The sequence below is a fragment of the Pongo pygmaeus genome, chromosome 6 (genome assembly GCF_028885625.2).
Source record: "Pongo pygmaeus isolate AG05252 chromosome 6, NHGRI_mPonPyg2-v2.0_pri, whole genome shotgun sequence".
Classification (NCBI taxonomy): domain Eukaryota; kingdom Metazoa; phylum Chordata; class Mammalia; order Primates; family Hominidae; genus Pongo; species Pongo pygmaeus.
In genome coordinates, this window is record NC_072379.2 from 11,397,879 (window position 1) to 11,425,687 (window position 27,809).

The 27,809-nt window shown below is 49.9% G+C and overlaps 1 protein-coding gene and 1 non-coding gene across 16 annotated transcripts in view; one reads left to right on the forward strand and one right to left on the reverse strand.

The window, feature by feature from the left end:
* CUX1 (cut like homeobox 1) overlaps positions 1-27,809 on the forward strand; it is a 464,969-nt gene that overhangs the window by 350,428 nt on the left and 86,732 nt on the right. For 7 of the 15 annotated variants that reach the window (XM_054496501.2, XM_054496505.2, XM_063668188.1 and 4 more), the window contains exons 11-15: positions 7,618-7,806; positions 18,944-19,002; positions 22,975-23,023; positions 24,645-24,741; positions 25,772-26,443. In XM_054496501.2, coding sequence (XP_054352476.1) covers positions 7,618-7,806; positions 18,944-19,002; positions 22,975-23,023; positions 24,645-24,741; positions 25,772-26,443 — 1,066 coding nt within the window. The remainder of the gene's footprint in view (positions 1-7,617; positions 7,807-18,943; positions 19,003-22,974; positions 23,024-24,644; positions 24,742-25,771; positions 26,444-27,809) is intronic. The other 8 variants (XM_063668185.1, XM_054496500.2, XM_063668189.1 and 5 more) reach the window with 5 other exon arrangements.
* On the reverse strand, positions 23,216-23,345 carry LOC129041837 (small nucleolar RNA SNORA48). The gene has a single exon (XR_008503971.1). It is a non-coding gene; the product is annotated as a small nucleolar RNA SNORA48 (small nucleolar RNA).

The following is a 27,809-nucleotide window of genomic DNA, read 5'->3' on the forward strand; positions in this document are numbered from 1 at the left end:
ACACAGTCACTGTGCCCCAGCCCGGCCTGGGGTGTGATTGCTGGCGTGCGGGTGGAGACCTGAACCAGGAGCCGCTCCAGAATGACACGGAGAAATTGAGGGTTTCCGCTGTGCCCTTCCAAGATGAGGAACAGTTCAGGATGAGCTGGGAGGGTAGGGGTGGGTGGGCAGAGGTAATAAAATAACATTCTGCACCGAGTTTATAGAGCAGGAAGAGTGGGTATCACACCACTTTTTTGCAGCTTGCTTTTTCTGAAATTCGCGCAAATGGCTCTTAGCCCAAACATTCCTAGCTCGATCAAGGTGGCTTTGAACTTTGGGTTTCCAGACTCTTTTTCAATGCTGTGTAGGGACAAGGAACAGCGTAGGAGCTAAGACCTTGGGTGTTGGAGCCGTAGCCCCCGGTGCAGACCCCAGCTCTGCAGTCTGGTGATGGGGACAAAGGAACTTAATGTCCCTGAGTCTCCGTTTCGCCGCCTGTAAACTGAGGGGTTGGCGCAAAAGTTATTATGAGCAAATAATTTAGAGCAAAGCTGGACATGTAATAAGACTAAGTAAACCTTAGCAGTAATTCTGATCCCTCAGAATTTATCTCTGATCCCTCAGTTTTGGGGGTTTTTTTTTCTTTTTTTTTTATTAAGACAAGTTCTCTCTCTGTCACCCAGGCTGGAGTGCAGTGGCGCAATCTCGGCTAACTGCAGCTTCCACCTCCCAGGCTCAAGGGATCCTCCCAGCTCAACCTCCCGAGTAGCTGGGACTGCAGATGCACACCACCACACCTGGCTGATTTTGGTATTTTTTTGTAGGGACTAGGTTTCGTCGTGTTGCCCAGGCTGGTCTCAAACTCCTGGACTTAAGTGATCCTCCTGCCTCAGCCTCCCAGAGTGCTGGGATTACAGGCGTGAGCCACCACGCCTAGCCTGATCCAATTTCTAGCACATAATTTCATCACTAGTTCACTTACAAACCTCAGTTTTCCCATGTGTAAAATAGGAATTAAGTGATCACAAGGCCCCTCTAAGTAGCCCTCATCCTAATATTACAATGAGTACATATCAGTTGTAGGAGTCCTTTTATTCAACAGTGACTCTGTTGAGTCCTTGCTATATGCCAGGGCTTGTAGTGGACACCCGAAGAACCATAAGGAGTAAGATGAGGCTGATTGCAGAGAGTACAGTCTCGTCAGAAGAACTTGCTCTTGTAATAAATTCATCTGTCAGTTTGACAATCATTATTTCCACCCAATCTGTTAAACAGGGTACCGTTATTTCTTTTTTTTTTTTTTTTTTTTTGAGACAGAGTCTTGCTCTGTCGCCCAGGCTGGAGTGCAGTGGCGTGATCTCAGCTCACTGCAACCTCCACCTCCTGGGTTCAAGCAATTCTCATGCCTCCAGCCTCCCAAGTAACTGGAGTTGCAGGCGCATACCACCACGCCCAGCTAATTTTTGTATTATTTGTAGAGATGGGGTTTTGCCACATTGCCTAGGCTGGTCTTGAACTCCTGTCCTCAGGATGTCCACCTCCCAAAGTGCTGGGGTTACAGGCGTGAGCCACTGCGGGATCTCACTAGGTCACCCAGGCTGGAATGCAGTGGAGTGATCATGGCTTACCTCAGCCTCCCAGGTCTTGAACTCCTGTCCTCAGGTTATCCACCTCCCAAAGTGCTGAGATTACAAGCATGAGTCATCATTCCGGCCCTGTTTTTTTATATAGATGAAGAAACAAAAGCTCCATGAATGTAAACACCTTTTCCCAAAGCACAGTCAATCTAATGGCTGAGCTAAGACCTGAATTAGGCCTTCTGGCACCTCAGTCTGTGGCTTTTAAATTATTCCCCAGGAGTGAATCTAAATCAAGGTATTAAGACTCCCTTCTAAGAATAGATTTTAGCTTTCTTTTTAAAATTAACATTAAATAAAACATTTGTTGCTGGGCGCAGTGGCTCACGCCTGTAATCCCAGCCCTTTGGGAAGCTGAAGCAGGAGGATCACTTGAGGCCAGGAGTTTGAGACCGGCCAGGGCAAAATATCGAGACCCCATCTCTACAAAAATTTTTAAATTAGCTGGGCATAGTGGTATGTGCCTATAGTCCCAGCTACTCAGGAGGCCGAGGCAGGAGAATTGCTTGAACCCAAGAGGCAGAGGCTGCAGTGAGTTATGATTGTGCCACTGTGCTCCAACCTGGGCAACAGAGAGAAACCCTGTCTCCAAAAAAGTAAATATGAGACTGGGTGTGGTGGCACACACCTGTAATCTTAGCATTTTGGGAGGCTGAGGCGGGCAGATCACCTGAGGTCAGGAGTTTGAGACCAGCCTGGCCAATATGGTGAGAACCTGTCTCTACTAAAAATAGAAGAATTAGCTGGGCGTGATGGCGGGCTCCTATAATCCCAGCTACTCAGGAGGCTGAGGTAGGAGAATCGCTTGAACCTGGGAGACAGAGGTTGCAGTGAGCCGAGATCGTGCCACTGCATTCCAGCCTGGGCGACAGCAGGACTCCATCTCAAAACAAAACAAAACAAAAAAGCAGATATGATTGAAGTGTTTCTGGATGTAGAGAAAAGATTTGCATTGAGCAGGCCATCACGTCCTTCATACTTCATGGACTCTGGAACTTAATTTTAACTGAATGTCCCTTTGGCTCTGTTACGGTTCCTTCCTCTAAGTTTAGACAAACTGGATGCAGCACCATGGCTAGGGTGGGAGGCAGCCTTCAGGACAGGGTCAGCGGCTTCCCCTGGCCCCTGGGGTCCTGCTTGGTTCTGCAAAGGAAGCCGTCTATTCTGATGTGTCTACATGGGGCCCCTGAGCTCAGTGTTTTGGTTGAAAAGAATTCTGGCACTATCCTGGACTGCAGCAACCAAAACATTTCAGAAGGAAATGAATGTTTTTGCAGGTAGAGTCCGTTGTGGATCCTAGGGGCGCTTAAACACTTCATCATCGGTTAAGTGCTGTGTTTACATGGCACCGGTTCAGTCTCCCCAGAGCAGCCCTGTGGGGCTCCCCGCGGGCATGTATTTGCACATAGCCAGTGGGTTCCAGCTGCAGCCAGTTGGGGAGCAAACATAGGAAACTGGGCCAGCGGAAAAATGGTCTGTTGGGCTTGGCTGGCAGAATGCAGCAGAGAAACAGTGGAGTCTGTAGATCTAGCAAAGGCCAAAACCCATCCATTGGGTATCCCAGTGGAATCCGCAATTCTAGAAGGTGAGCGGTCACTGAGTGAGCTGCTGGCCCAAGTTTGCAGCCATGCTGGGCTTTACATAGTTTTGTTTGTTTGTTTGTTTGTTTTTTAGTGAGACGTAGCCCCGCTCTGTCACCCAGGGTGGAGTGCAGTGGCGCAATCTGGGCTCACTGCAACCTCCACTCCTGGGTTTAACCAGTTCTCCTGTCTCAGCCTTCTGAATAGCTGGGATTACAGGTGTGCGCCACCATACCTGGCTAGTTTTTGTATTTTTGGTAGAGATGGAGTTTCACCATGTTGGTCAAGCTGGTCTTAAACTCCTGACCTCAGGTGATCCGCCCACCTCAGCCTCCCAAAGTGCTGGGATTACAGGCGTGAGCCACCGCACCCAGCCTCCCTAAAGCTTTGAAGGCCACCTCTTCCTCTCTCTGATTTCCTCTCTAGCTTTTGCCCATGTCTCTCCCAGCCATCACCCTATGGACTGACAGGCCGCTGCTTCTCATCCAGGCCCCCTGGATCGCTCCCCAAGCCCCTCTCCATTTCTTTCTTCGTTCTCCCTTATGTCCTTGTGACAGGACAACTGGGAGTGCCCACTGTGTTGAGATGGAGTGAGCCACAGTTTCAGATAAAGGAAGGATGAGCCAGGCGCAGTGGCTCACGCCCATAATCCCAGCACTTTGGGAGGCCAAGGCAGGTGGATCACAAGGTCAGGAGTTCGAGACCAGCCTGGCCAAAATGGCAAAATCCCATCTCTACTAAAACTATAAAAATTTGCCTTTGCCAGGCATGGTGGCATGTGCCTGTAATCCCAAGTACTCAGGAGGCTGAGACAGGAGAATTGCTTGAACCTGGGAGGCGGAGGTTGCAGTGAGCTGAGATGACACCGCTGCACTCCAGCTTGGGTGACAGAGCAAGACTCCATCTCAAAAAACAAAAACAAAAAGATAGAGGGAGGATGGTCATGTCTGTGTCATTTCCAAGGCCTTACTGCTTTGGGGTTCATTTTCACCTCGTTTAGTTCATGCGAGACAGCGATGATTTTTGCTATTTTATGAAGGAGGAGTTTGTGGCTTGAGTTGCTGGGAGTTGGCCAGTGCGGCCAAGCTCTTGTGGCCATGCCCAGCCGGGTGCAGGAGTTGAGCCCTCGACCCGCTGCCTGGTCCCCACTCTGGGTCCAGGGACAGCACTGAAATCCACACCTTTGACCTGTGTCATTAGAAGCATCTGTCCCAGATACATTCACTTTGACTTGCCCCTGGTAAAACCCACATTCCCTTGGCTGGTTTTACTGACCCTTTTCGTAAAAGCCCTTTAATCAGTGTCTATGGCCAGCACCCCTCAGGGTGGAAGATTAAGATGAGGATGTGATATAGTATGATTCAACCTGTGCCCAAACTGACCTCCCTACATGTCACTTCTGCCATGTCCCCTCCTTGCTCCAGAGCTGGCAGGGACTCCCCAGGGCTGCCACCACACGTCCAGGCACCTCTGGCCACCCCTGGCAGCCGTCACTCCTCCAGCCCTGCCCCACGCTCCTGCCAGCCTCTGCACCTGCCTGCATGTCCTCCACCCTTCCCCGGCACCCACACTGAGATGGAGCCCCCTTTCCTTCCGACAAGGTCCCGCCAGCCCTCCCGAGGCCCACCCATTCCCCTCTCCTGTGGGTCAGCCCCACGTGCCGTTGTCCTGGTCCTCCTACCCTGGAGGGCTCGTGACGTTGGCCCTGCCCGGCATTATTCAGAGCGGTGCTTTCCAGACTCCCTGTGATGGACAGTTTTGTTTTGTTTTTTAAATTTCCAGTCTGTGGCAGACTGATCGTTTTATATAAAAGACATTTAAAATGTCACCGAAATGCCGAATCGCTATAAAAGTTTCTAAACACTTATTCTCGATTTCTGTAATTGCCTCACTGTGCATCAGCAACAGTTTGCAAATTGGCAACGATCCGTGCAGCTCACGCTGCACAGAATGGGCCTGGACAGCCTGTGCCTGGTAAATAAGCCGACAGGAGATGCTCACTGCAGCCCCCCAGGGCCACGCACACAGCTGTCAGAGGTCAGGAGAACCGAAACACCTCTTTTACAACCTCATACAAATCAAAGAAGCAGGAAGGAGTACCCTCTTTGCACACAAAACTTTACAAACTTAAATGGTAAAGGCCTCATTTTCCCCGAGGGAGATATGAAACATTATTTCCCTGAGTGAATGCCTGTCCCCAAATTTGAAAATCCGTGGTGAGCACACGGTGCATGGGATGGCCCAGCTGCACCTGCCACCCGGGGCCACGGTGCCACCCTTTCCCCACAATACAGGCAAGATCAGGACGTGAAACTGAGCACTTCAGAGGGGGGACAACGGCAAGGACAGTGGCTTTCTGTGTTACAGCATGAGCTGCCCCCAGGATTCGGCTGTCATAGACACCATGCAGCTCTGCCCTCTCCACCCCGGCCCCCGTCTGGTCTGTCATGCGCAGAATTGCATCTGCCCTGCAGAAAAGATTTCAGAATCTTTCAGGAGCCAGGATTCCCTTTTTTTTTTTTTGGCTTTGACACAGAGTCTTGCTCTGTCACCCAGGCTGGAGGTCAGTGGTGCAATCATGGCCCACTGCAGCCTCAACCTCCCCAAGCTCAAGCGATCCTCCCACCCCAGCCTCCTGAGTAGCTGGGACTATAGGCGTGCACCACTATGCCTGGCTAATTTTTGTATTTTTTTGTAGAGATGGGTTTTCGCCATGTGGCCCAAGCTGGTCTCGAGCTCCTGAACTCAGGTGATCCACCCACCTCTGCTTCCCAAAGTGCTTGGATTACAGGTGTGAGCCACAGCTCCCAGCCCCATGATTACTTTTAAAGCTTGAAAAAAAGTACTTGAGTCATTGGGAAGTAGAAGTACAGATTTGACTTTTTCCTTTTTTTTTTTTTTTTTAATACCTTGCCTTTTTTCTATTTTGCATATTTTCCACAATGAGCATTTGGTGAGGTTAAGGGGGGGGGTAGCCAGTTTTTTTAAAATCAGTTATCCTAAGAGTTCTTCAACAAAGGAACACCAAATATACATCTTCCACATCTTTTAATTCTTTTATTAAATAAAATACTGGCTGGACACAGTGGCTCATGCCTGTAATCCCAGCACTTTGGGAGGCCAAGGTGGGTGGATCACTTGAGGTCAGGAGTTCGAGACCAGCCTGGCCAACATAGTGAAACCCCATCTCTACTAAAAATACAAAAATGAGCCAAGTGTGGTGGTGCCCACCTGTAATCCCAGCTACTTAGGAGGCTGAGGCAGGAGAATTGCTTAAACACAGGGGACGGAGGTTACAGTGAGCCGAGATGGCGCCATTGCGCTCCAGCCTGGGCGACAGACCAAAACTCCATCTCAAAAAAAAAAAAAAAAAAAGAAAAAGAAAATGCTGATAGAGAGTTTCCAATTTGTCAGACAATATCTCAGCTTCCGGGTAATTTAACAGTGAATCTCAAGGACCTTGGATCCCACCTTGTGGTAGAAAATCTCATTGGTTTGGGAGCATTCGAGGGAGGCTTCCTCCCCTGAGCCACCCACTCTGCCGTTCCCCTGCCTGGAGCACTCTTCCCTCTTCCCCAGCACTCAGCAGCCCCTCCCCACCTCCTCCACATCTTGGCTCACACATCACCATCTCAGTGAGTGTTTTCCTGGCCATCTTATTAAACCCCCTGCCTCTCTCAACTCTGACTGTGTGGCCTCTGTTTTAAGTCTCCTTTGACAGTGGTCACCCTGCACACTTTTCATTACTAAGTGTATTTTCTGCATCTCACTCACCCGGCCCCATCTCTGCTGGGCTGTAAGCCCTGGAAAGACAGGGACTTTTCTCCTGGTTTTTTTGTTTGTTTTTTTGTTTTTGAGACAGAGTCTCATTCTGTTGCCCAGGCTGAAGTACAATGGTACAATCTCAGCTCAGCGCAACCTCCACCTCCCGAGTTCAAGTGATTCTCCTTCCTCAGCCTCCTGAGAAGCTGGGATTACAGGCCGCCACCACGTGCCTATAATTAGCCCAGCTAATTTTTGTATTTTTAGTAGAGACGGGGTTTCACCATGTTGGCCAGGCTGGTCTCGACCTCCTGACATCAGGTCATCCACCCACCTCAGCCTCCCAAAGTGCTGGGATTACAGGCGTAAGCCACTGCAGCTGGCCTGGACTTTTGTCCTTGGATTCACTGCTATATGGTTGGTACATGGTGGGCACTCAGTACATATTTGTCCAGTGAATGAATCCAGGTGGCAGCTAACCGCAGGGGGAGGAAGGTGGTATAGGGGAAGTGCAAGCAAGGGCAAGAAGTGACGTCCTGCCATCACCATCCACACACTGACGTCTGTGCAGCTTCTGTCTCAGTTGCCAGCACAGGTAGCCCGGAGCACCTGCCTCAAGGCCAGCGCAGTTTTGTCATCTCTTTTCTCCTCCCCAGGAGCAGGCCATAGAGGTGCTGACCCGCTCCAGCCTAGAAGTTGAGTTGGCCGCCAAGGAGCGGGAGATCGCACAGCTGGTGGAGGACGTGCAGAGACTCCAGGCCAGCCTCACCAAGCTGCGGGAGAATTCGGCCAGCCAGATCTCGCAGCTTGAGCAGCAGCTGAGCGCCAAAAACAGCACGCTCAAAGTAAGGGGGCTGCAGGGGCCGGGGGTGGCCCAAGGAGGCAGGGTGGGTGGCTGGACATGCACACGCACACACACCTCTGCCTTTCTGGACCTGATAGCAAGTGTGGCAACCTTGAACCTCTGTAAAGTAGCACCAAGCAGAGTCCTGGAGTCCATGGCAGGGAGACTGGATGTTGAACCCTGCCATCAGCCCTTGTGTAGACAGCATTTCCCTCTTTTTTTTTGGAGTCGGAGTCTCGCTCTGTTGCCCAGGCTGGAGCATGGTGATGTGATCTCGGCTCACTGCAGCCTCCACCTCCCAGGTTCAAGTGATTCTCCTGCCTCAGCCTCCCCAGTAGCTGGAACTACAGGCGTGCGCCACCACGCCAGGCTAATTTTTATATTTTTAGTAGAGGCGGGTTTCACCGTGTTGGCCAGTCTAGTTTCAAACTCCTGACCTCAGGTGATCACCAGCCTCGGCCTCCCAAAGTGCTGGGATTACAGGCGTGAGCCACTGCCTTTTTTTTTTTTTGAAAAGGAGTCTCACTCACTCGCCCAGACTGGAGTGCAGTGACAGGATCATAGTTCACGGCAGCCTCGAAGTCTCGGGCTCAAGCGATTCTCCTCGCCTCAGCCTCCCAAGTAACTGGGACCCTGGGACCAAAGACATGCCCCACCACACCCAGCTAGTTTTTTAATTTTTTATAGAGATGGGATTTCACTATGTTCCCCAGGCTGGTCTGGGACGCCTGGGCTCAAGCAGTTCTCCCACCTCGGCTCCCAAAACACTCTGGGATTATAGGCATGAGCTGCTGCACCTGGCCCAATGTCTTTTTTTTTTTTTTTTTAATTGAAATTTTCTTTTCGACACATGACCAAATTTATGCCAAAACTCAGTTTCCAGCAAATCTATTGCTGATGCTGATGGCTCCCACGACCCTCCCTCGCTCCTTTCTTCTGCCTCTTTGGGGTGAATTTCACCCATTCACTGAGAACTGTCCAGCACCAGGTCCCTTGGAGGAGACAGTCCTTCCGACTTCGGGGATAATGGTTGAAACCTGGTTCCGTCTGTCCTCAGCCAGGTCGTTTATTTTTCATGTTATGTTATGTTATGTTATGTTATGTTATGTTATGTTATGTTATGTTATGTGTTATGTTATGTTATGTTATGTTATGTTATGTTATGTTATGTTATGTTATGTTATTTGAGACGCAATTTCATTCTGTTGCCCAGGCTAGAGTGCGATGGTGCCATCTTGGCTCACCGCAACCTCTGCCTCCCAGGTTCAAGCAATTCTCCTGCCTCGACCTCCCGAGTAGCTGGGATTACAGGCATGAGCCACCACTTCCGGATAATTTTGTATTTTTAGTAGAGACGGGATTTCTCCTTGTTGGTCAGGCTGGTCTCGAACTCCCGACCTCAGGTGATCCACCTGCCTCCGCCTCCCAAATGCCGGGGTTGCAGGCGTGAGCCACCGTGAGCCGGGTCGTTTATTTTGTCACCGCCATTTCTTCCTCTCTCATCGGCTTACCCAATGAGTACCAGGATTCAGTTTTTATTTCTAGATTTAATCTCATTTTCTCATGTTACAGCCATTTCTGACCCCAGCAATGGCATCATTATGAGATAATTTGCCTTTCTCTCCATTGTGGAGTTAAAGGGCGTGACTCAGATACACACCGGCTACAAGAGAGCAAGGTTGTAGACCTCACATTTTTTATTATAGAGCAATTTCTTCCAAATCAGTTAAGGTTTCAATGTTTGCCTTCACAAAAAAATGAAATGCGGTTTTGCAAATTAATGTTCGTTATCCGTATCTTGGGGGAATTGTTTAATACCGTACAGTTAATGAAACAATTCAGCGATACTTCTTCCAAAATCATTGCTACCTTATCTTCATCTAATCTAATAATCAAAACATATCTTCTAGTAACAAGACTTCTGGTTTTAATTATCTTAACTCCTTGTTGCCAGATTTCGCTGATACGAAACCCACATGCAGAAACCAGGGTTTCCTCTCACCCCAAAGGAATAAGGTTAATTGAATGAGATACCTTCCGAGGGCTTTTTGTTTTTCCTAATGTGTATAATGTATAGCCTCAAATATAACCTAAAGGAATACAATTGTTAGGAAAATATTTTTATGAATAAGACTCGGCAAATTGGCAACCTGATGCTTTTGCCATGGGGAACCCTGCCCCCGCAGTCTTGGCTACTCAAAGAACTCACCTTTACTTACCACAGAGCTGCTTTCTTTTTTTCTTCTTCCTGTCCCCTTCCCCTCTTTTCTCTCTTACGGGGGACCCTCGGACGCACGATGGGGCCTTGAATTAGGTTGCTGTTTGGGAGAGGAGGCTCCAAGCTCCCAGCTCTGGGCTCAGCTGTTTGGAGTTGCGAGTGGTTTTCCCATGAACACTTGGCAGCGGGTCCTTGATCTTTGAGACATGTGCCAGGGTGTTTGGTGACAGTCACTTGGGGAGAGGGCATTTCCCATAAGCAGAAGGCTTATTGGGCAGAATCTTTTGTTCTGAGTTCGTTGAATTGTCTCCACCCATACTTTCCAATGATACTTTCTGTAGTTGGATATATGGGAGGACTGACTAATTGGTTTTCTTTCTCTAATCCATTGAAATTCTCCATCTTTCTGCCATTGAAATTTCTCCTCTTCCCTCAAATTTGATTTGTCATTTCACAAGGATACCAGACAGCTGCACATCTTCGAGTCTGTCCTGTCCAGGGCTCTACTTTTTCAAGCAAAGTTCCCCATAAGCGCCCCGCTATCCACGTGTGTCACGGGACATCTCTAACCTTTAATTAGGCATGGAAACAGACGCAGAAGTGGAAGATGTTTCCTCCTGCCTAATCTGACAAGTGCTTAAGCATAGTGCCACTTGTAAAGAAGAACTCTGTTTTTGCAATTAATGAAATAGCCCGACCGCCGTGACAAGACTGCTTTTTGATAACTCTCTATTCTGTGGTCTTGTGTTGGAATGCTTTAATATAGAAGCAGTATAATTAGCTAGTCAACTGCACTGTACTTGCTACAGCACAGAAGATAATGCTACTAATAGCTTCGATTTAAAATAGATATTTATAAGAAAGGCTAACTAAAAGAACACCAGTCTCCCAGAAGAAGAAATTATATTTTTCTAAAGATGCGTTAAAGATCAGTGCTTCCCACTGGGTGGATGGTCACATGCGTTAGAATCACCTAGGGGTCTTTTTCCAAACTGCTCCTGTTTCCCCACCCCTCGCCCCACCTCCTGAGGTTCTGATGGGTCCCATGGAGACACTATGGGATGATGCTGTGTCCCTCAGGGTGCTGAGGTGGTATAAAACCCACCATCTCCCCACACCCTCTGGCCTTGGGGGTCTCTCTTTTCATCTTGCATTCTCGGATCCCAGGAGTTCAAGACCAGCCTGGCCAATGTAGTGAGATCCCACCGCCCCCCCGCCTTTTTTTTTTTTTTTTTTTTTTTTGGAGACAGAGTCTTGCTCTGTCTCCCAGGCTGGAGTGTAGTGATGTGATCTCGGCTCACTACAACCTCCACCTCCTGGGTTCAAGCAGTTCTCCTGCCTCCGTCTCCCAAGTAGCTGGGATTACAGGCGCCTGCTGCCAAGCCCAGCTAATTTTTTGTATTTTTAGTAGAGACAGTGTTTCACCATGTTGGCCAGGCTGGTCACGAGCTCCTGACCTCGGGTCATCTGCCCACCTCAGCCTCCCAGAGTGTTGGAATTACGGGCGTGAGCCATCGCGCCCGGCCCCATCTCTTAATTTTTTTTTTTAATGAGCCAGAGTGGTGGCACATGCCCGTTGTCCCAGCTACCTGGGAGGCTGGGGAGAGAGAATCACTGGAGCATATACAGCACCCACCCCATTGCTTTGGAGATTTGGACTCACCATCCAGAGTCCAGAGTATCCTTGGGCTCCTCCCCAACTCCCAGCATCAGCAGAACCTAAATCTCCATGCCTGCTGCCTCTCCCTGAGGAACCATGGAGACACATGTCCTCATCTGGGGAGAGTCCTTGTCCAGTAGAAAAGGAGGGGCATGCTGCCCAGGCCTGGACCCCAGAGATGCAGTGTCAGCTAAGGGTCTGTGCCTCAGACCCCTGCCCTGGGCCAGGGGGTCCCCGTGAGGCCGAAGACTCCCACACCAACTCTAACCTGAGCCAGTCAGACAGTACCACATGGAGCCTGGCCCCATTTATCTGCACTGCAGATGCCACTCTGCCCCCACGGTCAGAATTTTATGGAAAAGAGATATTGTCACCTTGACCGCTGGCTGTGCAACCTGGAAGACACGACCTTTCCCTGGGTCTCTGCCTTAGTCAGACCTGCCAGAGGCCCCTTTGCTGTTTTTTTGAGACAGGGTCTCACTCTGTTGCCCAGGCTGGAGTGCAATGGCACAATCATAGCTCACTGCAGCCTCGACCTCCCTGGCTCAAGGAATCCTCCCACCTCAGCCTCCCAAGTAGTCGGGACTACAAGCACACGCCATCACACCCGGCTAATTTTTATATCTTTTGTAGAGACAGGGTCTTGCTATGTTGCCCAGGCTGGTGTCAAACTCCTGGGCTCAAGTGATCCTCCCACCTCAGTCTCCCCTAGTGCTAGGGTTACAGGCGTGAACCACCATGCTCTGCAGTAGATAGACATAGTTTATAGATTGAACACGTAATTTGCTAATGCCAAAATAGTTGGCATTGTAAAGTTTATTATCATTTAAATCTTAGCCAGGCTTTTAAGAGCTTCAAATAGATAATTCTTCTGGCACTTCAGGACCCAGCTGGGGAGCACCAGCTAGGTTTCTGGAGGCATGTGGGCTCCGTGTATCTTTTCCATCGTATTATTACAACAGGCGTGTTTGATTGGCACTTGATCATCCTACATCTCACCACTGTCCTTTGAAAACCCATATTCATTCTGAATCTCCCCATTCTTCAGATGAGAAACGTGAGGCCCAAACAGGCTAAGGTTATCCAAGGTCACAGTCAGCCGGGGTAGGACCAGGTTGGCAGCCAGGTCTCTGACACTTGGCCTTTTCTTACCTGTCTGTGTAAAGCCCACGTGTGTTCCTTAGATTCATGCATTTTATTTTCTTTTATTTTTAAAGACAGGATCTTGCTTTTTTGCCCCAGGATGGAGTACAGTGGCGTGATCATAATTCACTGCAGCCTCAACCTCCAGGGCTCAAGTGATCCTTCCACTTTAGCCTCCCAAGTAGCTGGAACTACAGGTGTGCACCACCACACCCAGTTAATTTTTAAATTTTTGTAGAGACAGGGTCTCTCTATGTTGCCCCTGCTGGTCTTGAACTCCTAGGCTCAAGCAATCCTCCTGCCTTGGCCTCCCAAAGTGCTGGGATTCCAGGCATGACCCACCGCACCCAGCCAGACAAGTGCATTTTTCAGGAATATGACCAGTTCCCAGATTCTCTTTCCACAGCCTTGGACATGAAGTTACCCTCGACAGCGGGAGCCACTCCAGGGCACATGTGCTCTTTATCTGTGGCTCTGCTGCAGAATAGCGGGGACCCTGGGAGGTGACAGGCTGAGATCCCGAGACCTTCACGAACAGAGACCCTGGAGAAACAGAACCAGAGACTCTCTTCAGATCCAGTGTAGCCAGATTCAACCCCACCTAGCAGGGATGTAGTAATTGTTGTAACAAGGACAGTAACAGTGCTAACCACCATTTACAGAGCACTTTGCCATGTGCCCAGCACTGTACTAAGCTCTAAGTACCCAATATTTTTTAATCCTCATCAAAGCACTGTAACACATAAACACGATCCCCATTTTATAGATAAGGAAACTGAGGCTTGGAGAAGTCAAGTCTGGGTGGGTGGGTTGGTTGGTTGGTTGATTGGTTGATTTATTTATTTATTTAGAGACAGGGTCTCACTCTTTTGCCTGGGGTGGAGTGGCACCATCACGGCTCACTGCAGCCTCCACCTCCCAGACTCAAGTGATCCTCCTGCCCCAGCCTCCTGAGTAGCTGGGACTACAGGCACATGCTAACACACCCAGCTAATGTTTTGGGGTTTTTTTTTTGTAGAGACGGGGTCTTGTTATGTTGTTCCTGCTTGTCTTGAACTCGTATGCTCAAGTGAGCTACCACACCTGACCCAAGATGTTAAGTCTTATCTAGGTTCACCCTGCAAGTACATGGTGGAGCCAGGATCTGTTGGACTCTGGAGCCCAGGTTTGCAGAGAGCCCCTGGCTCATCCTGGCCTCTCTGGCGTCTCTGGTCCCACTGCAGGCAAGTGGGACCGGCCTCAGCTCTGTCGAGATCTGCACTGTAGGACCCCAGAGATTTTTTTATTTATTTGGGTAGTCAGACCCATCTGCAAAAGTTTTGCAATCATGAAATCAGATAGCGTATGAAATGCTAGGAATAAGCACAGGTCTAGCATACCACGCGGCCAGCGGTAGCGTGACCTGACAGGAGGAGTGCGTCTTCAGAGACATTGAGAAACTGGCGTGCCTGTCGCCCGTCCCAGGTTCAGAGTCTTTGAAACCGTGCTTTCTGGGAACCCAGCAAGGAGTTTCTGATTGAAGAACCGCACTGAGGACAGTTAGTCTTTTTTCCACACTGGGCATTTTCAGCATCGGAGGCCAATGGGAGCCCTGCGTCTGCAGGTTTTGAGATGTGGCACTCACAGCAGGGTCACTAGAATGGAGACGTCCATGGGACTGGGTTACAGGTGCTCCGCCAGTTGGGAGAAGTGTCACCAAGCAGCCTCCCCTAGGCTCCATCCAGCTTGTCTGCCCAAGACAGGAAACGTCATAGAAGGTTTACAGAAGAGATCTTGGGGACTTCCTAGTTCAACTGCCCCTAGGTGGATGGCAGAACTCTCAATGGAAGCTGTTTAGCTCTCAGCAAAAACTCACGGCCAACTAAAATACAGTCGTGTGTCACTTAACAGTGAGGCTGCATTCTGAGAAATGCGTCATTAGGTGAATGTGTTGTTGTGCAATCATAGTGTGTACTTGCACAAACCTAGATAGTATATATATATATATATTTTTTTTAATGCCTATTTTTCATACAGAAAACCAAATGTCCCAGCACCATTACTGAGCATTAATCATTTCCCCTGCTTGATCTGCAGTGCCTTTATAAAGGGCCGTATGTCAGCTTTCCCTGTATGTTCCATCAGAATCTTACGGGACTCAGGCCAGGCACGGTGGCACAAGCCTATAATCTCAGCACTTTGGGAGGCCGAGGCAAGTGGATCACCTAGTGTCAGGAGTTCAAGACCAGCCTGGCCAACATTGTGAAACCTCATCTCTACTAAAAATACAAAAGTTAGCCAGACGTTGTGCGGGCACCTGTAATCCTAGCTACTTGGGGAGCTGAGGCAAGAGAATTGCTCGAACCCAGGAGGCGGGGGTTGCAGTGAGCCGAGATCGTGCCACCGCACTCCAGCCTGGGCAACAGAGCGAGACTCCATCTCAAAAAAAAAAAAAAAAAAACTCTTATGGGACTTAGGCAGCCTTTGTTGACCAAAGCGTTATGCGGTGCATGGTTATACACGGATTCCACTCCTAAACCTTCCGATTAGGGCCAATCACAGGCCTTCGAAGAAGACCTGCAGCCGTGCCCTTAGACAGAAACCGTAATGGGACTTAGCAGTGCTAAGAGTCCCAATATCAAGGCCGGGAACCTGGAATCTCGGCACTTTGAGAGGCCAAAGCAGGAGGATCACTTGAGCCCAGGAGTTCAAGACCAGCCTGGGCAACATAGTGTGACCTCGTCACTACAAAATAACTTTAAAAAAAAAAAAAGTCCCACTGTTGAGGGCCCAGAGTTGCCAACATCTGCACCGGTTCTTTGCTTTGTGCAAACCCTTGAGTAATTGCTGTTATTCCCATTTTACAGATGAGAAGTTTATTAACTTGTCCATAGGCACCCAGCTCATAAGTGACAGACTCGAGTGCCAGGCTTAGGCCGTCGGCGTTCTTGGTCTGTGCCATGCCAGGCTCTGAGACCCTCTGTGTGCTCCTCCGTCTGCCTTATTCCCAGCCAGCTCCTATTCTCTGGATATGACCACGTTTATGCACGTTCCGTATCCAGCTTCGGTGATCGCGACCGTCTGACATGCATTTTGGATTCCAGTGACACTGAATAATCTCTCGCAAGGGAATATGAGTATATTAGTACCAACTGCTATTTGATGGTAGGGAAGAGAATAAAATAATCACTTCTTGACAGGCCCCTTCTGAGAATCTTTTGTAGGAAAATGAGTGCCTTTTACCTCCTGTTTGATTAGGACTGAGAAAACCATCATAATATACAAAGTCAGCAAGAGGCTTTCAAAGGGACCTAGGGCAGAGCAGTTTCATGCAACGGGAAAGGCACACTCAAGAAATCACCAGCGAAGGCAACAGAAAAGATGGGCCCAATGAAGGCTGGGCAGCTGGAATCCCAGCACTTTGAAAGGCCAAAGCAGGAGGATCACTTGAGCCCAGGAGTTTTAGTTAGTTAGTTATTAATAGTGTGTGCTTGTACAAACGTCGATAGTATATATGTTTTTATTTATGTCCCAGCCCTGTTACTGAACAGTAGTCATTTCCCCTGCTTGATCTGCAGTGCCTTTATAAAGGGCCATATGGCAGTTTTCTCTGTATGTTCCATTAGAATATTAGGGACTTAGGCTGGGCATGGTGGCTCAAGCCTGTAATCCCAGCACTTTGGGAGGCCGAGGTAAGCAGATCACGTAAGGTCAGGAGTTCGAGACCAGCCTGGCCAACATGGTGAAACCTCATCTCTAATTATTATTGAATAATTAGTTAATTATTTATTAACTAATTAATAAAACACCTGAAAAAAAATTTTTTTTTTTTTTGAGACAGAGTCTTGCTCTGTCACCCAGGCTGAAGTGCAGTGGTGCCATCTTGGCTCACTGTAAGCTCCGCCTCCCGGGTTCATGCCATTCTCCTGCCTCAGCCTCCCGAGTAGCTGGGACTACAAGCGCTTGCCACCACGCCCAGCTAATTTTTTGTATTTTTTTTTTTTTTTTTTTTAGTAGAGACGGGGTTTCACCATGTTAGCCAGGATGGTCTCAATCTCCCGACCTCATGATCCACCCGCCTTGGCCTCCCAAAGTGCTGGGATTACAGGCATGAGCCACCGCGCCCAGCCCTGAATTTTTAAAACAGCGGGCAGGTTGGGATTTGGATGGCGCCATCTCCTCCCCAAAGTCTAGAATGTTCTCAGTTGGCTTTAAACTGTGGTCTTAGCCATGGCTAGTCAAGCAGAACCTGAAAGGGCACCTACAGCTGGGCATGGTGGCTCACGCCTGTAATTCCAACACTTTGGGAGGCTGAAGTGGGAGAATCACTTGAGCTCAGGAGTTTGAGACCAGCCTGGGCAACATAGCAAGACCCCATCTCTTAAAAAATAACCAGGTGTGGTGATGTGCATCTGTAGTTCCAGCTACTCAGGAGGCTGAGGCAGGAGGATCGCTTGAGCCCAGGAGTTGGAGGCTGCAGTGAGCTATGATTGCACCACTGCACTCCAGCCTGGGTGACAGAGCAAGACCCTGTCTCTTTTTAAAAAAAAAAAAAGAAGAAGAAGAACAAGAAGCATAATACCTAGAAACCCTGTAGAGGGGAAGTTACTGGAAATGACAATTGTTCACCTCTAGCTTGGAAACATGCTGAATGGCCAGAACACCCGCCCGGCACCGCCCCTCCATGTTCTTGTTTTATGTAGAGTTGCCTCATTTCCTCCAAGGAGCTCCCTTTAGAAACGATCAAAAGCAAACTAGTCCAAAAACACCTTCAGAAAAGAAAGCACCCTCTACGACCACCCCACAGCAATGGCTCCTCTCACAAGAAAGCTCTGCAGAGCTGTGGGCAGAAATGGCCACATCAGGCTGGGTGGGGTGGCTCACACCTGTAATCCCAGCACTTTGGGAAGCTGAGGTGGGAGGGTCACCTGGGGTCGGGAGTTCGAGACCAGCCTGGCCAACATGATAAAACTCCGTCTCTACTAAAAATACAAAAAAAATTAACCAGGAGCGGTGATGTATGCCTGTAATCTCAGCTACTGGGGAGGCTGAGGCAGGAGAATTGCTTGAACTTTGGAGACGGAGGTTGCAGTGAGCCAAGATCACGCTACTGCACTCCAGCCTAGTCAACAGAGCGAGATTCCGTCTCCACCAAAAAAAAGGATTAAAAAGAAAAAAAAGAAACAGGCCACATCAATCCCCAGTGAGCTCACAGACCTTTCTGGAGCCCACTGGATCATCACCGTACTTTGGAAATGTGCCATCCCTCCCCTAGGCCCCTGAGAGGGAGCAGCATCTCGGTCAGGGCCCTCCCCGCAGGACTCAGACCAGCTGGCTGTCAGGGAAGCCACCAAGCACTCGACTGAATAGGCCCCTGCTCCTAAAACCCCAGCATCCAGGGGTTCAGGAGCTCAAAGGCCTTTGCCCTGATGCCTATTTGATGCCTACTGTCAACACAAAAGGGCTATGTCTCTTGTTAGCGGAGGTCCTCCCAAAGGTGTTGACAACCAGCTGTATGAGTTCCTCAGCCTAACATATTTTGTTTAAAACCACATGCTGCTTTTCAGATACCAGGAAAGCCTCTCCTCCTTCTGTTTGCTGTTTCATGGCACTTCCTACAAAGTACACTTTTCCTCCTCTGCTTTTCACCTCTGGAAAGATTATTCCTTCTTTTTTTTGCGGGGGCGGGGGGAGCTTTTTTTTTTTTTTTTTTTTTTTTTTTTTGTAGAGGTAGGGTCTCCACTCCTCACTCTGTCACCCAGGCTGGAGTGCAGCGGCACAGTCATAGCTCACTGCACCCTCTAACTCCTGGGCTCAGGCAGTCCTCCCACCTCAGCCTCCCAAAGTGCTGGAATTACAGGCATGAGTCACCACACCCAGCCTTCATTCTGCTTTTGCTAAGTTGTACGTTACAACCTTACAGCATCCCTACACACGTTGCTGTGCCTGGGCACGCACTCACACTGGGCAGGCCAGGAGCGTGAAGGACAAAAGATGGCCCCAGCACTGTTGACTCCATTCGCAAGGGCTGGCTTCCCCTCTCAGGCACAGCTGGCTGTTCCGCAGTGAATGCCATCGGTGAAGTCCATCGACCTGTTGTCAGGCATGGCCACTGATCAAATTATTCTCTGTTTTCAGCAACTGGAAGAAAAACTCAAAGGCCAGGCTGACTATGAAGAGGTGAAGAAAGAGCTGAAGTAAGTACGGAGAGCCCTGTGGCCCCTCACAAGCTGGGGCGCGTTAGGGCCATCTGCTAACAATGCCAGGCCGGTGGCAGGCAGCCTTGGCCCCCTGCCCTCTGGCTCAGCAAATGCCCGTAAATGCAGCCAGAGTTCTACCACTCCACGGTGTCCTGGGCTACCCAACACTGTGGGCATTTGCCCTCGGACCTGTCCCTGAATTCTTTGGGCTTTTGCTAAAAGCTGTGCATTGCAGGTATTCCAGAATGTATGGAATCAGGGGCATAGGGCTTTTACAGAAATGATCAAATATGACCTTGTTTTGCAACTATAAATTCCCCAAACAGAAACAAAGCACAGGAGGAAAACGTTTTCGGGTTGAAGGTGGGCATATGGCCTCACGCTGCCCTGGCCTCCTGGACTCAGGAACTCTGTCTTCCAAACTCTATTCTCCATCTGTGAGGCTGTAGCGGAAAGCTTATCATCTTTTCAGGGCTAATGATGGCATTCTCAGTTCTCAAGCTTCAAAGTTCCCTTCTCGGCCAGCAGCCCCCACCTCTGCCTCCTCACCCTGAGCCTGCTTTGGCACTCTGGAGCTCCCAGGTCCTGGTCTTTACCTGTCCCCCCACATCCATCGTGCTCCAGGCTTACTGACCTCCCCTGCAAGCCTGGAGCCTGTGGTCAGACCCTCTACGTTCATACAGCTCCCGTGGATCGTCAGCCATTCCAAGCCTTCCCACTGGCATCCCTGCCTCACTCCTAGGTTATTAAGCACTGCAAACGAAGGTTGCCTAGGGCATGGTGACCAGCCCCACAAGTCCCCCGTGCTTCTCGTGGCTGGAGCTCTGCTGGTTCGAGGCTTCCTCAGGGGTTCCTCCCTGCCCTTGTCACTGTTACCCCAACCACTATCCACAGATGCCCTAGCCCTCTGCTAGGGACAGACTCCCGCCTCTGGTCTCAGGTGCCACCTCCCATCGCTGCAGGCTGCCCCTTCCGCCTAGACCTTGGGTCCCTTCCGTCCTGCCTCTCCTGCTGTCCCATCAGCCCCTTTCTCTCTTGCTGGTATCTTCCATTTCTCCTTTTAAGATGAGCCTACACCCACTCACCACGTTTTCTTTGTATTGTTAATTCCATTCTGCTAAGAAAAGCTCATCGGGCATCCTCTTGAACCATCTCACTTCCATGACCAGCTGCCTTCTCTCGCCTGGGACCCCCAGCCTCCCTGGCATCTGCTGGCCCTCGTAGTCCCTGTCCCCGTCCCCACCATGCTCTCCCCCTGAGTGGTCTCATCCCCTCTCCAGCTGCAAAGCCTCTGCCGGCGCTTCCTCGGACAGACCCCTACATCCCTCTAACAGTTCCAGCTTCTGTAACTTACTTGCTTGCTTACTTATTTATTTATTTGACAGAGTTTAGCTCTTGTTGCCCAGGCTGGAGTGCAATGGTGCTATCTCGGCTCACCGCAACCTCCGCCTCCCGAGTTCAAGCGATTCTCCTGCCTCAGCCTCCCAAGTAGCTGGGATTACAGGCATGAGCCACCACCCCAGGCTAATTTTGTGTTTTTGGTAGAGATGGGGTTTCTCCATGTTGGTCAGGCTGGTCTCAATCTCCCGACCTCAGGTGATCCACCCACCTCAGCCTCCCAAAGTACCGAGATTACATGTAACTTATTATTAAACATTACCTGGTTAACCTTCTCTACCTGCCTCTCCTATCCCATTCTTTCCTTCCTTTCCCTCTTCTTCCCTCTTCCAAAAAGAAAAAGAAATTGGGCCTTTTAATTTTGAGCCAGAGAAACTCTGCTGCGAAGGCCTTTCCCCAGCCTCACCCTGGGAGTTAGTCGTTGTCTTTGTTGTCTTCTTCTTCTTTCTTCCTCTTCTTCTTTCTTCCTCTTCTTCTTCTTCTTTCTTCCTCTTCCTCCTCCTCCTCCTCCTCCTCCTCTTCCCCCCCAACCCCCACTTTCACTTCATCCCCTGGGAGCTGAGGCTTCCAGGCTCCAGCCTGCAACACATACCGGTCTACTCCCTCTCATCCACAGCCCTCTGGGCCACAGGCTGCCCCTACCCCCACTGCAGGGCTGCTTCGCCAGCCCCGCTTGTCACTGCATTTCTGCTGACTCTTTCTGTTGCATCTGCACACGACAGGCCCCACCACCATGTGCACATCTGGAAGCCCCACTCAGGTGGCTTCTTTGCCCAAATGCGCTCCTAGCTTCCCACTTCCTGGTGAACCAGCTGTGCTTTTGGGTTCTTGCCTGCATCCCCTTCTCAACATCGTCCCATTTCCACTTTCTCACCCCCACGCAACAGGGGATGCTGACCTCAGATCCTCACGCGCTGTAGCACAAGACACCCTGTCCCTTTAGGGCCCTTCTCCAATGCTTGTTCATCATGATTTTGAGACGTGGTCTCCAACCCATCAAGATCCCTCCTGCTGGGGTCCTCACAAGTTCTGTCTCTTAATGGACCACTTGGAGTCTTGCCTATTACCTGTAATGGCCTGTAAATTTCCTGGAGTACGGACCAGGAGTGGTTCTGACTCCCCACGGCGACAAGCGGATAGCAGGCTGCTGGTAAAGATCTGTAGAATAAAAAAAGAGACACGTGGTCTTTTATTACATAATCGTAAAGAAAATAGGAAACAAAGGACAGGATTCCATCTTAAAAAACCGCTTTTGGCCGGGCTCAGTGGCTCACACCTGTAATCCCAGCACTTTGGGAGGCCGAGGTGGGTGGATCACCTGAGGTCAGGAGACCAGCTTGGCCAACATGGTGAAACCCCATCTCTACTAAAAATACAAAAATTATCCAGGTGTGGTGGCACACACTAGGGGGACAGAGGCCGAAATCGTGGCTGCAGGAACACGGTGAAGGTCCGGTTGACTCTGTACCTGCGAGTTGTAAATCTCACGGTCCAGCCAGCCTGCTCTGAGTCTCTCTCTTCCATCCTTGGTATTTCAAAGAAACGCTTACAGCTCCTTCAAAGCCACATAGCCTCACTTCCCCTCTTCTCCCTGGTAAACTCAGCAAAAAAGGGACATCTACAGCAAAAGGAACTCAAGAAACAGTAATAATCTGGGGACCTGGACTCACTGAGACAGCCCAGAGACCGCAGTGATCAGGGTGCGGCCCTTTTCAGTGCCACTGAGAACAAGGGAGGGAGAAGTCACCTTCTCTTGCCACACCTTTGTCATTGCGCTCCCTCCCCAACCTGGGGCTGCAGAGAAGTTCTGCCCACCTGGCTTCTGAGTCATCCAAGTCTAGGACGTTGCTCTTTGCCTGTGTCCTCTGGTCCCCAGGTAGGTGCCAGTTAGGAGTGAGGTGTGGACAGTGGCCGCCCTGGTGGGTTCCCCTCTCTCTGGCTTCTCCTTACAACTTTTTCCTTCCCTTTAAGCTTTACAAATACATTCCACTTGCAACAATGTTATGTCTGTATTAAACTTTAAAATTATACTCTGAACAGACCTGGTGTGATTCCATATGGAATGATTTACATGCTAGGCAAGAAACTTTTGCCAGCCAACTGCTAGTTGAATAGTTATTCTAGAGACATTATCAGATTCTATTACTGCCAGGAAAGTTGTTAAAGTTGACAGTTCTTCAGTTCCTGGAGAGCAGGAAATTGTAATGTTAATGCTTATTAATGTGGCTATTGTCAAAGGTATAAGTAGAAAATAATCACTCTTGTGGCTCATGCCTGTAATACCAACACTTTGGGAGGCTGAGGCGGGTGGATCACTTGAGATCAGGGGTTCGAGACCAGCCTGGCCAACGTGGTGAAACCCTGTCTCTACTAAAAATACAAAAATTAGCTGGGCATGATGGCACATGCCTGTAATCCCAGCTACTCGGGAGGCTGAGGTAGGAGAATCGCTTGAACCTGGGCAGACGTTGCAGTGAGCCAAGATCGCGCCACTGCACTCTAGCCTGGGTGACAGAACGAGACTCTGTCTCAAAAAATAAATAAAATAACCCCTCTGTCGTGCTCTTGCAGCATTCTGAAGTCCATGGAGTTTGCACCGTCCGAGGGCGCTGGGACACAGGTACGTGTCTCACTCAATGGTCAGCACTAGCCTCAGCCCTGCCACTGGTTACCACTGGTCCCTCCGGCATATCCCACGATCTCACTGTTTCTACGAGACCTCTCACTTACAGCTGATGAGTCATACTTCAAGAACATTTAACCAAGTTAAAGCAAATTATCTTTTCTTTTTTTTTTTGTCTCTCCTTTTTTTCCATGTGTCCAAGCCATGAACCAGGCATAGATCAAAAGCCAAGCTGGGGATGAACAAGGGATTGCTTCATCCCTGACTGATAGGAGATGGGCACTACCGTAAAGCAAATTGTCTTTAACAAAAAGAGGCAAAAAGAGAGAAGCTAGTGTTTTCCAAACTGGTAACTGAAGTGAAATTGTGATTTCACTTGAGCAGGTACTAAGAACATAAATAAAAAACAATTTCAGATTGTGTTTAAGAAGGCCAGGTTCAGTAGCTCATGCCTGTAATCCCAGCACTTTGGGAGGCCAAGACAGGAGGATCGCTTTGAGGCCAGGAATTTGAGACCAGCCTGGGCAATATAGCAAGACCACATCGCTATTAAAAAAAAAAAAAATAGCCAAGTACTATGGCATATGCCTGTGGTCCCAGCTACTTGGGAGGCTGAAGCAGGAAGATCGCTTGAGCCCAGTAGTTCAAGGCTGTAGTGAGCTATGATCGCACCACTGCATTCCAGCCTGGACAACAGTGAGACTGACTCTATTTTTTTTTTTAATTGCATTAAAGAGCAGCCAAAAGTGGATTGGTTTAGGAAATTTAGTTACACGCTGCCTCAGTAGAGAAGGCACAAGGGAAGGATGACAGTGGCCCAGGGTCATCTGGTGGCCAATTAAAATTGACATCCCAGACCAAGCACGGTGGCTCACGCCTGTAATCCCAGCACTTTGGGAGGCTGAGGTGGGTGGATCACTTGAGGTCAGGAGTTTGAGATCAGCCTGGCCAACATGGTGAAACTCTATCTCTGCCAAAAATATAAAAAATTAGCTGAGTGTGGTGGCGCATGTCTGTAATCCCAGCTACTTGGGAGGCTGAGGAAGGAGAATCACTTGAACCCAGGAGGCAGAGGGTACAGTGAGCCAAAATCGTGCCACTGCACTCCAGCCTGGGTGACAGAGTGAGACTCCATCTCAAAAAATTAAAAAATCAAATCAAATAAAATTGACATCCTAAGTGGAATCTGACTCCTGATGCCCAGAAGACAGCCAACATCTTTGTGGCTGGCAAAAAAAAAAAAAAAAAAAAAAAGTTCCCTTTACAGTAACGTTCGGACAGACGTTTGTGGCTTGGCAGCCAGTCTTACGGCCAAATGAGGCGCGGGTTCAGGTCGCTTGAATTTGAGAACAGATGAGAGAATAATTTTTTAGAAGCTGTGGAAGTCTAAGAAGGAAAATGACTTCAACTAGAATCCATTCTTTCTAAAGGGAACTTGTTTTCCACGTGTGTTAAACGTCTTGGGAGGAAATCAGCTGTCCGCAGCCCACTTCCTAATCAGATCGAGAGCTGGGTGGAAATGCGGACAGATGGAGGGAGGCAGGGCTCCGGGCCTGGTGGCCTGGGGAGCGGATGGGTGGCCGGCCCCGCAGTGAGACCCCTGCTCTGCCCCTTCTAGGATGCGGCCAAGCCCCTGGAGGTGCTGTTGCTGGAGAAGAACCGCTCGCTGCAGTCCGAGAACGCCGCGCTGCGCATCTCCAACAGCGACCTGAGCGGTAGGTTGGCCGGGCTTCGCGCGTGTGCGGTGCTTGGTTCGCTTCCAGGGGTCGGTCGAGGAAGAGGAAGGTGAATCGTGAGTCTGGGCAGATGCATGGCCAGAGAAGCGCCGGTTGACGAGAACCTTTGACTAACGCGTGTTGGGTGTCCTCCTCCTCACCGCTCCTCCCTTCCCTTCCCCACCCTGCTTAAAGCTGGATGTCGAGACGAGCCAGCCGCACAGGCTCTGCGGAGGTCAGTTAGGGGCAGTGTGGCTGGAATCCCCGGGAGGGACAGCTCGGAGGACGTCGGCCTTTCTGATCCGTGTCTGGTTGTGCTGCACAGAGGCCAGGGGCAGTGTGAACCCAGCCTCGCTCTGGTGGTGTTTTCAGGGACAGCCCCGGGCCTGCCGGGTCCAGTAGAGGTTTTTCTTCCTTGGTCAGGTTTCCCCTGGGGACGCGTCCCCCATCCTTAGCCTTTCTTGGCTCATCCTCCAAATGGTGGCGTCACTGACTGTGCTTCTGGTTTGGGCAGCTGGTAAAACGCGTACAGGTGTCTCGGGCTCTAATGGTATTGCATTCTCAAAACGGGCGCGCGCCTCCAGATGAGGGGGCTCGGTACGGTGCATCTGCCTCAGAGCAAGAAGTGCGAGCGAATCCATTGGTCCTAAAATGTCAGTGTTTGCTGCTCCTCCGGCCGGGGCCAGCGGGCCCAGTAAGAGGCCCGCGACCCGTCAACTCTTCCCTGTGTGTGTCACCGGCTCCTTGTCACGCTAGGAGTTTGAGTCTATGTCAAGGGGACTCTCCAGGCTGCAACGTACAAGAAAGGCGCAAACATGAATGCATGTTGCTTGTTTTGGGAAGCCTCCTTTGGCTGACTTACAAATTTAATCGGAAAACAAACCAACCCACCTCATTGGCCCTTGTAAAAAAAAACCTGCACTTTTTTTTGTTTTCCCTTTTGCGGGGGCAAACTTTTGCATTTTGGTCTTGGTTTTTTTTTCCCCCTTTGGAATCCCCCATAATGCATTCTGTTTGCCCTTCCTTGTAGGGTCAGCCAGGAGGAAAGGGAAAGACCAGCCTGAAAGTCGGCGCCCGGGATCTTTGCCGGCCCCCCCTCCTTCTCAGTTGCCCCGCAACCCGGGGGAGCAGGCTTCCAATACTAATGGTACACACCAGTTCTCACCAGCGGGGTTAAGTCAAGACTTTTTCAGCTCATCCCTGGCAAGCCCCAGCCTACCCCTGGCTTCTACAGGAAAATTTGCACTAAACTCTCTTCTCCAGCGGCAGCTAATGCAGTCCTTCTACTCCAAGGCTATGCAGGAAGCCGGAAGCACAAGCATGATTTTTTCAACAGGTCCATACAGCACAAACTCCATATCTTCCCAAAGTCCATTACAACAAAGCCCAGATGTCAATGGCATGGCCCCATCCCCCAGCCAGTCAGAAAGTGCTGGGAGCGTCTCCGAGGGCGAGGAGATGGACACTGCAGAAATCGCCCGGCAGGTCAAAGAGCAGCTGATTAAGCACAATATCGGACAACGTATTTTCGGACATTATGTGTTGGGACTATCTCAAGGGTCCGTCAGCGAGATTCTGGCCCGGCCCAAGCCGTGGAATAAACTGACTGTTCGCGGCAAGGAGCCATTTCACAAGATGAAACAGTTCCTCTCCGATGAGCAGAACATCCTGGCCCTCCGTAGCATCCAAGGCAGACAAAGAGGTGAGAGACTGGCGTTGGGTGGCGCCAGCGTGTGAGCCCGTCACAGAGTTGCACGTGTGTGTGCATGCGTGTGTGTGTCTGTGTGCGTGATGAAACATTTGTGCATCACATCAGGTAAAGTTCTCTTTACTTCTGCCACGTCCAGAGCTCAAGGGTGACCCGGCATGAGTTAAGGCTGTTAGATTTGGGAGATCTGGCCTTTGAAACGCACTCAGCACTCCGTACTTAGGAAACCCTATAGTATTTCAATACTAGAGATCATATCAGAGGGAATTGCATTACATGATGTATAGCGTCTCAGTATGCTTAGTGGCTATGGGTCCAATTGGCCTTGGGTGCTGGTCTTACTTTTGGGAGGAGCCCTTAAGTCCCCTCCAGCCCCATAGCAGCAACGCTGACTGGGCTCGATCCTCATGCAAAGCTGGTTCTGTAGGGAGAACACATCACAGATGACACCTCCCCTCTTCCCACCCCGCAGAAGAGGGCGTGTCCCATGGCCACCTTCCCTACATTGTTCACAGTCCATTAGTGATTTGTTTAGCATTATGAGTAAAACAGGCCTGGCTTGAGTAGAATACACAAAAGTTTTATTTAAGCACCCTTTCTACCCAACCCTCCATAAAAAGATAAAATGTCAGTTACATTCGTAATTTCAAAAATCCCAGCCGGGCACAGTAGCTCACGCCTATAATCCCAGCAGTTTGGGAGGCTGAGGTGGACGGATCGCTTGAGTCCGGGAGTTCAAGACCAGCCTGGGCAACATATATTTTGTAATCTTTTGATCTACAAAAAAATCAAAAGGTTAGCTGGGCGTGGTGGCGTGTACCTGTGGTCCCAGCTACTTGAGAGGCTAAGGCAGGAGAATGGCTTGAGCCCAGGAGGTGGAGGCTGCAGTGAGCCATGATTGAGCCACTGCACTCCAGCCTGGGTAACAGAGTGCGAACCTGCCTCAAATAAAAAAACAAAAAAGAAAGTTCCTTTTCTGTTTAAGACCAGGGGATCGATGTGCCACATCAGCAGAGCTATAGAGAGGTCATTTCATCAGACATATTTGAAACACCCTGAAATTTAGACTCAAACAGAGCAGGGAGATGTTTTGAACAGCATCAATTTGCACCAAGAAAATGCAGTGTTTTATGAGGATGTTAGCCGAAATTGAATGTCTTTGGATGATTAATGCGAGCTTTGTTTTGGGGGCTGGCGGGTGATCCTCCTTCAAGGGAGTCCTCCCTCCCGTGGACCTCCCTGGCCTCGATGCCGTAGGTCGCGACTTAGATTTCCCCCATCTCCTTTTGCAGCAGAGCCACGGCCTCTGCGGGCCAGTCAGCCAGGGAAGGGCCTCTGAGAAGATTCTAGAAACTCCCGA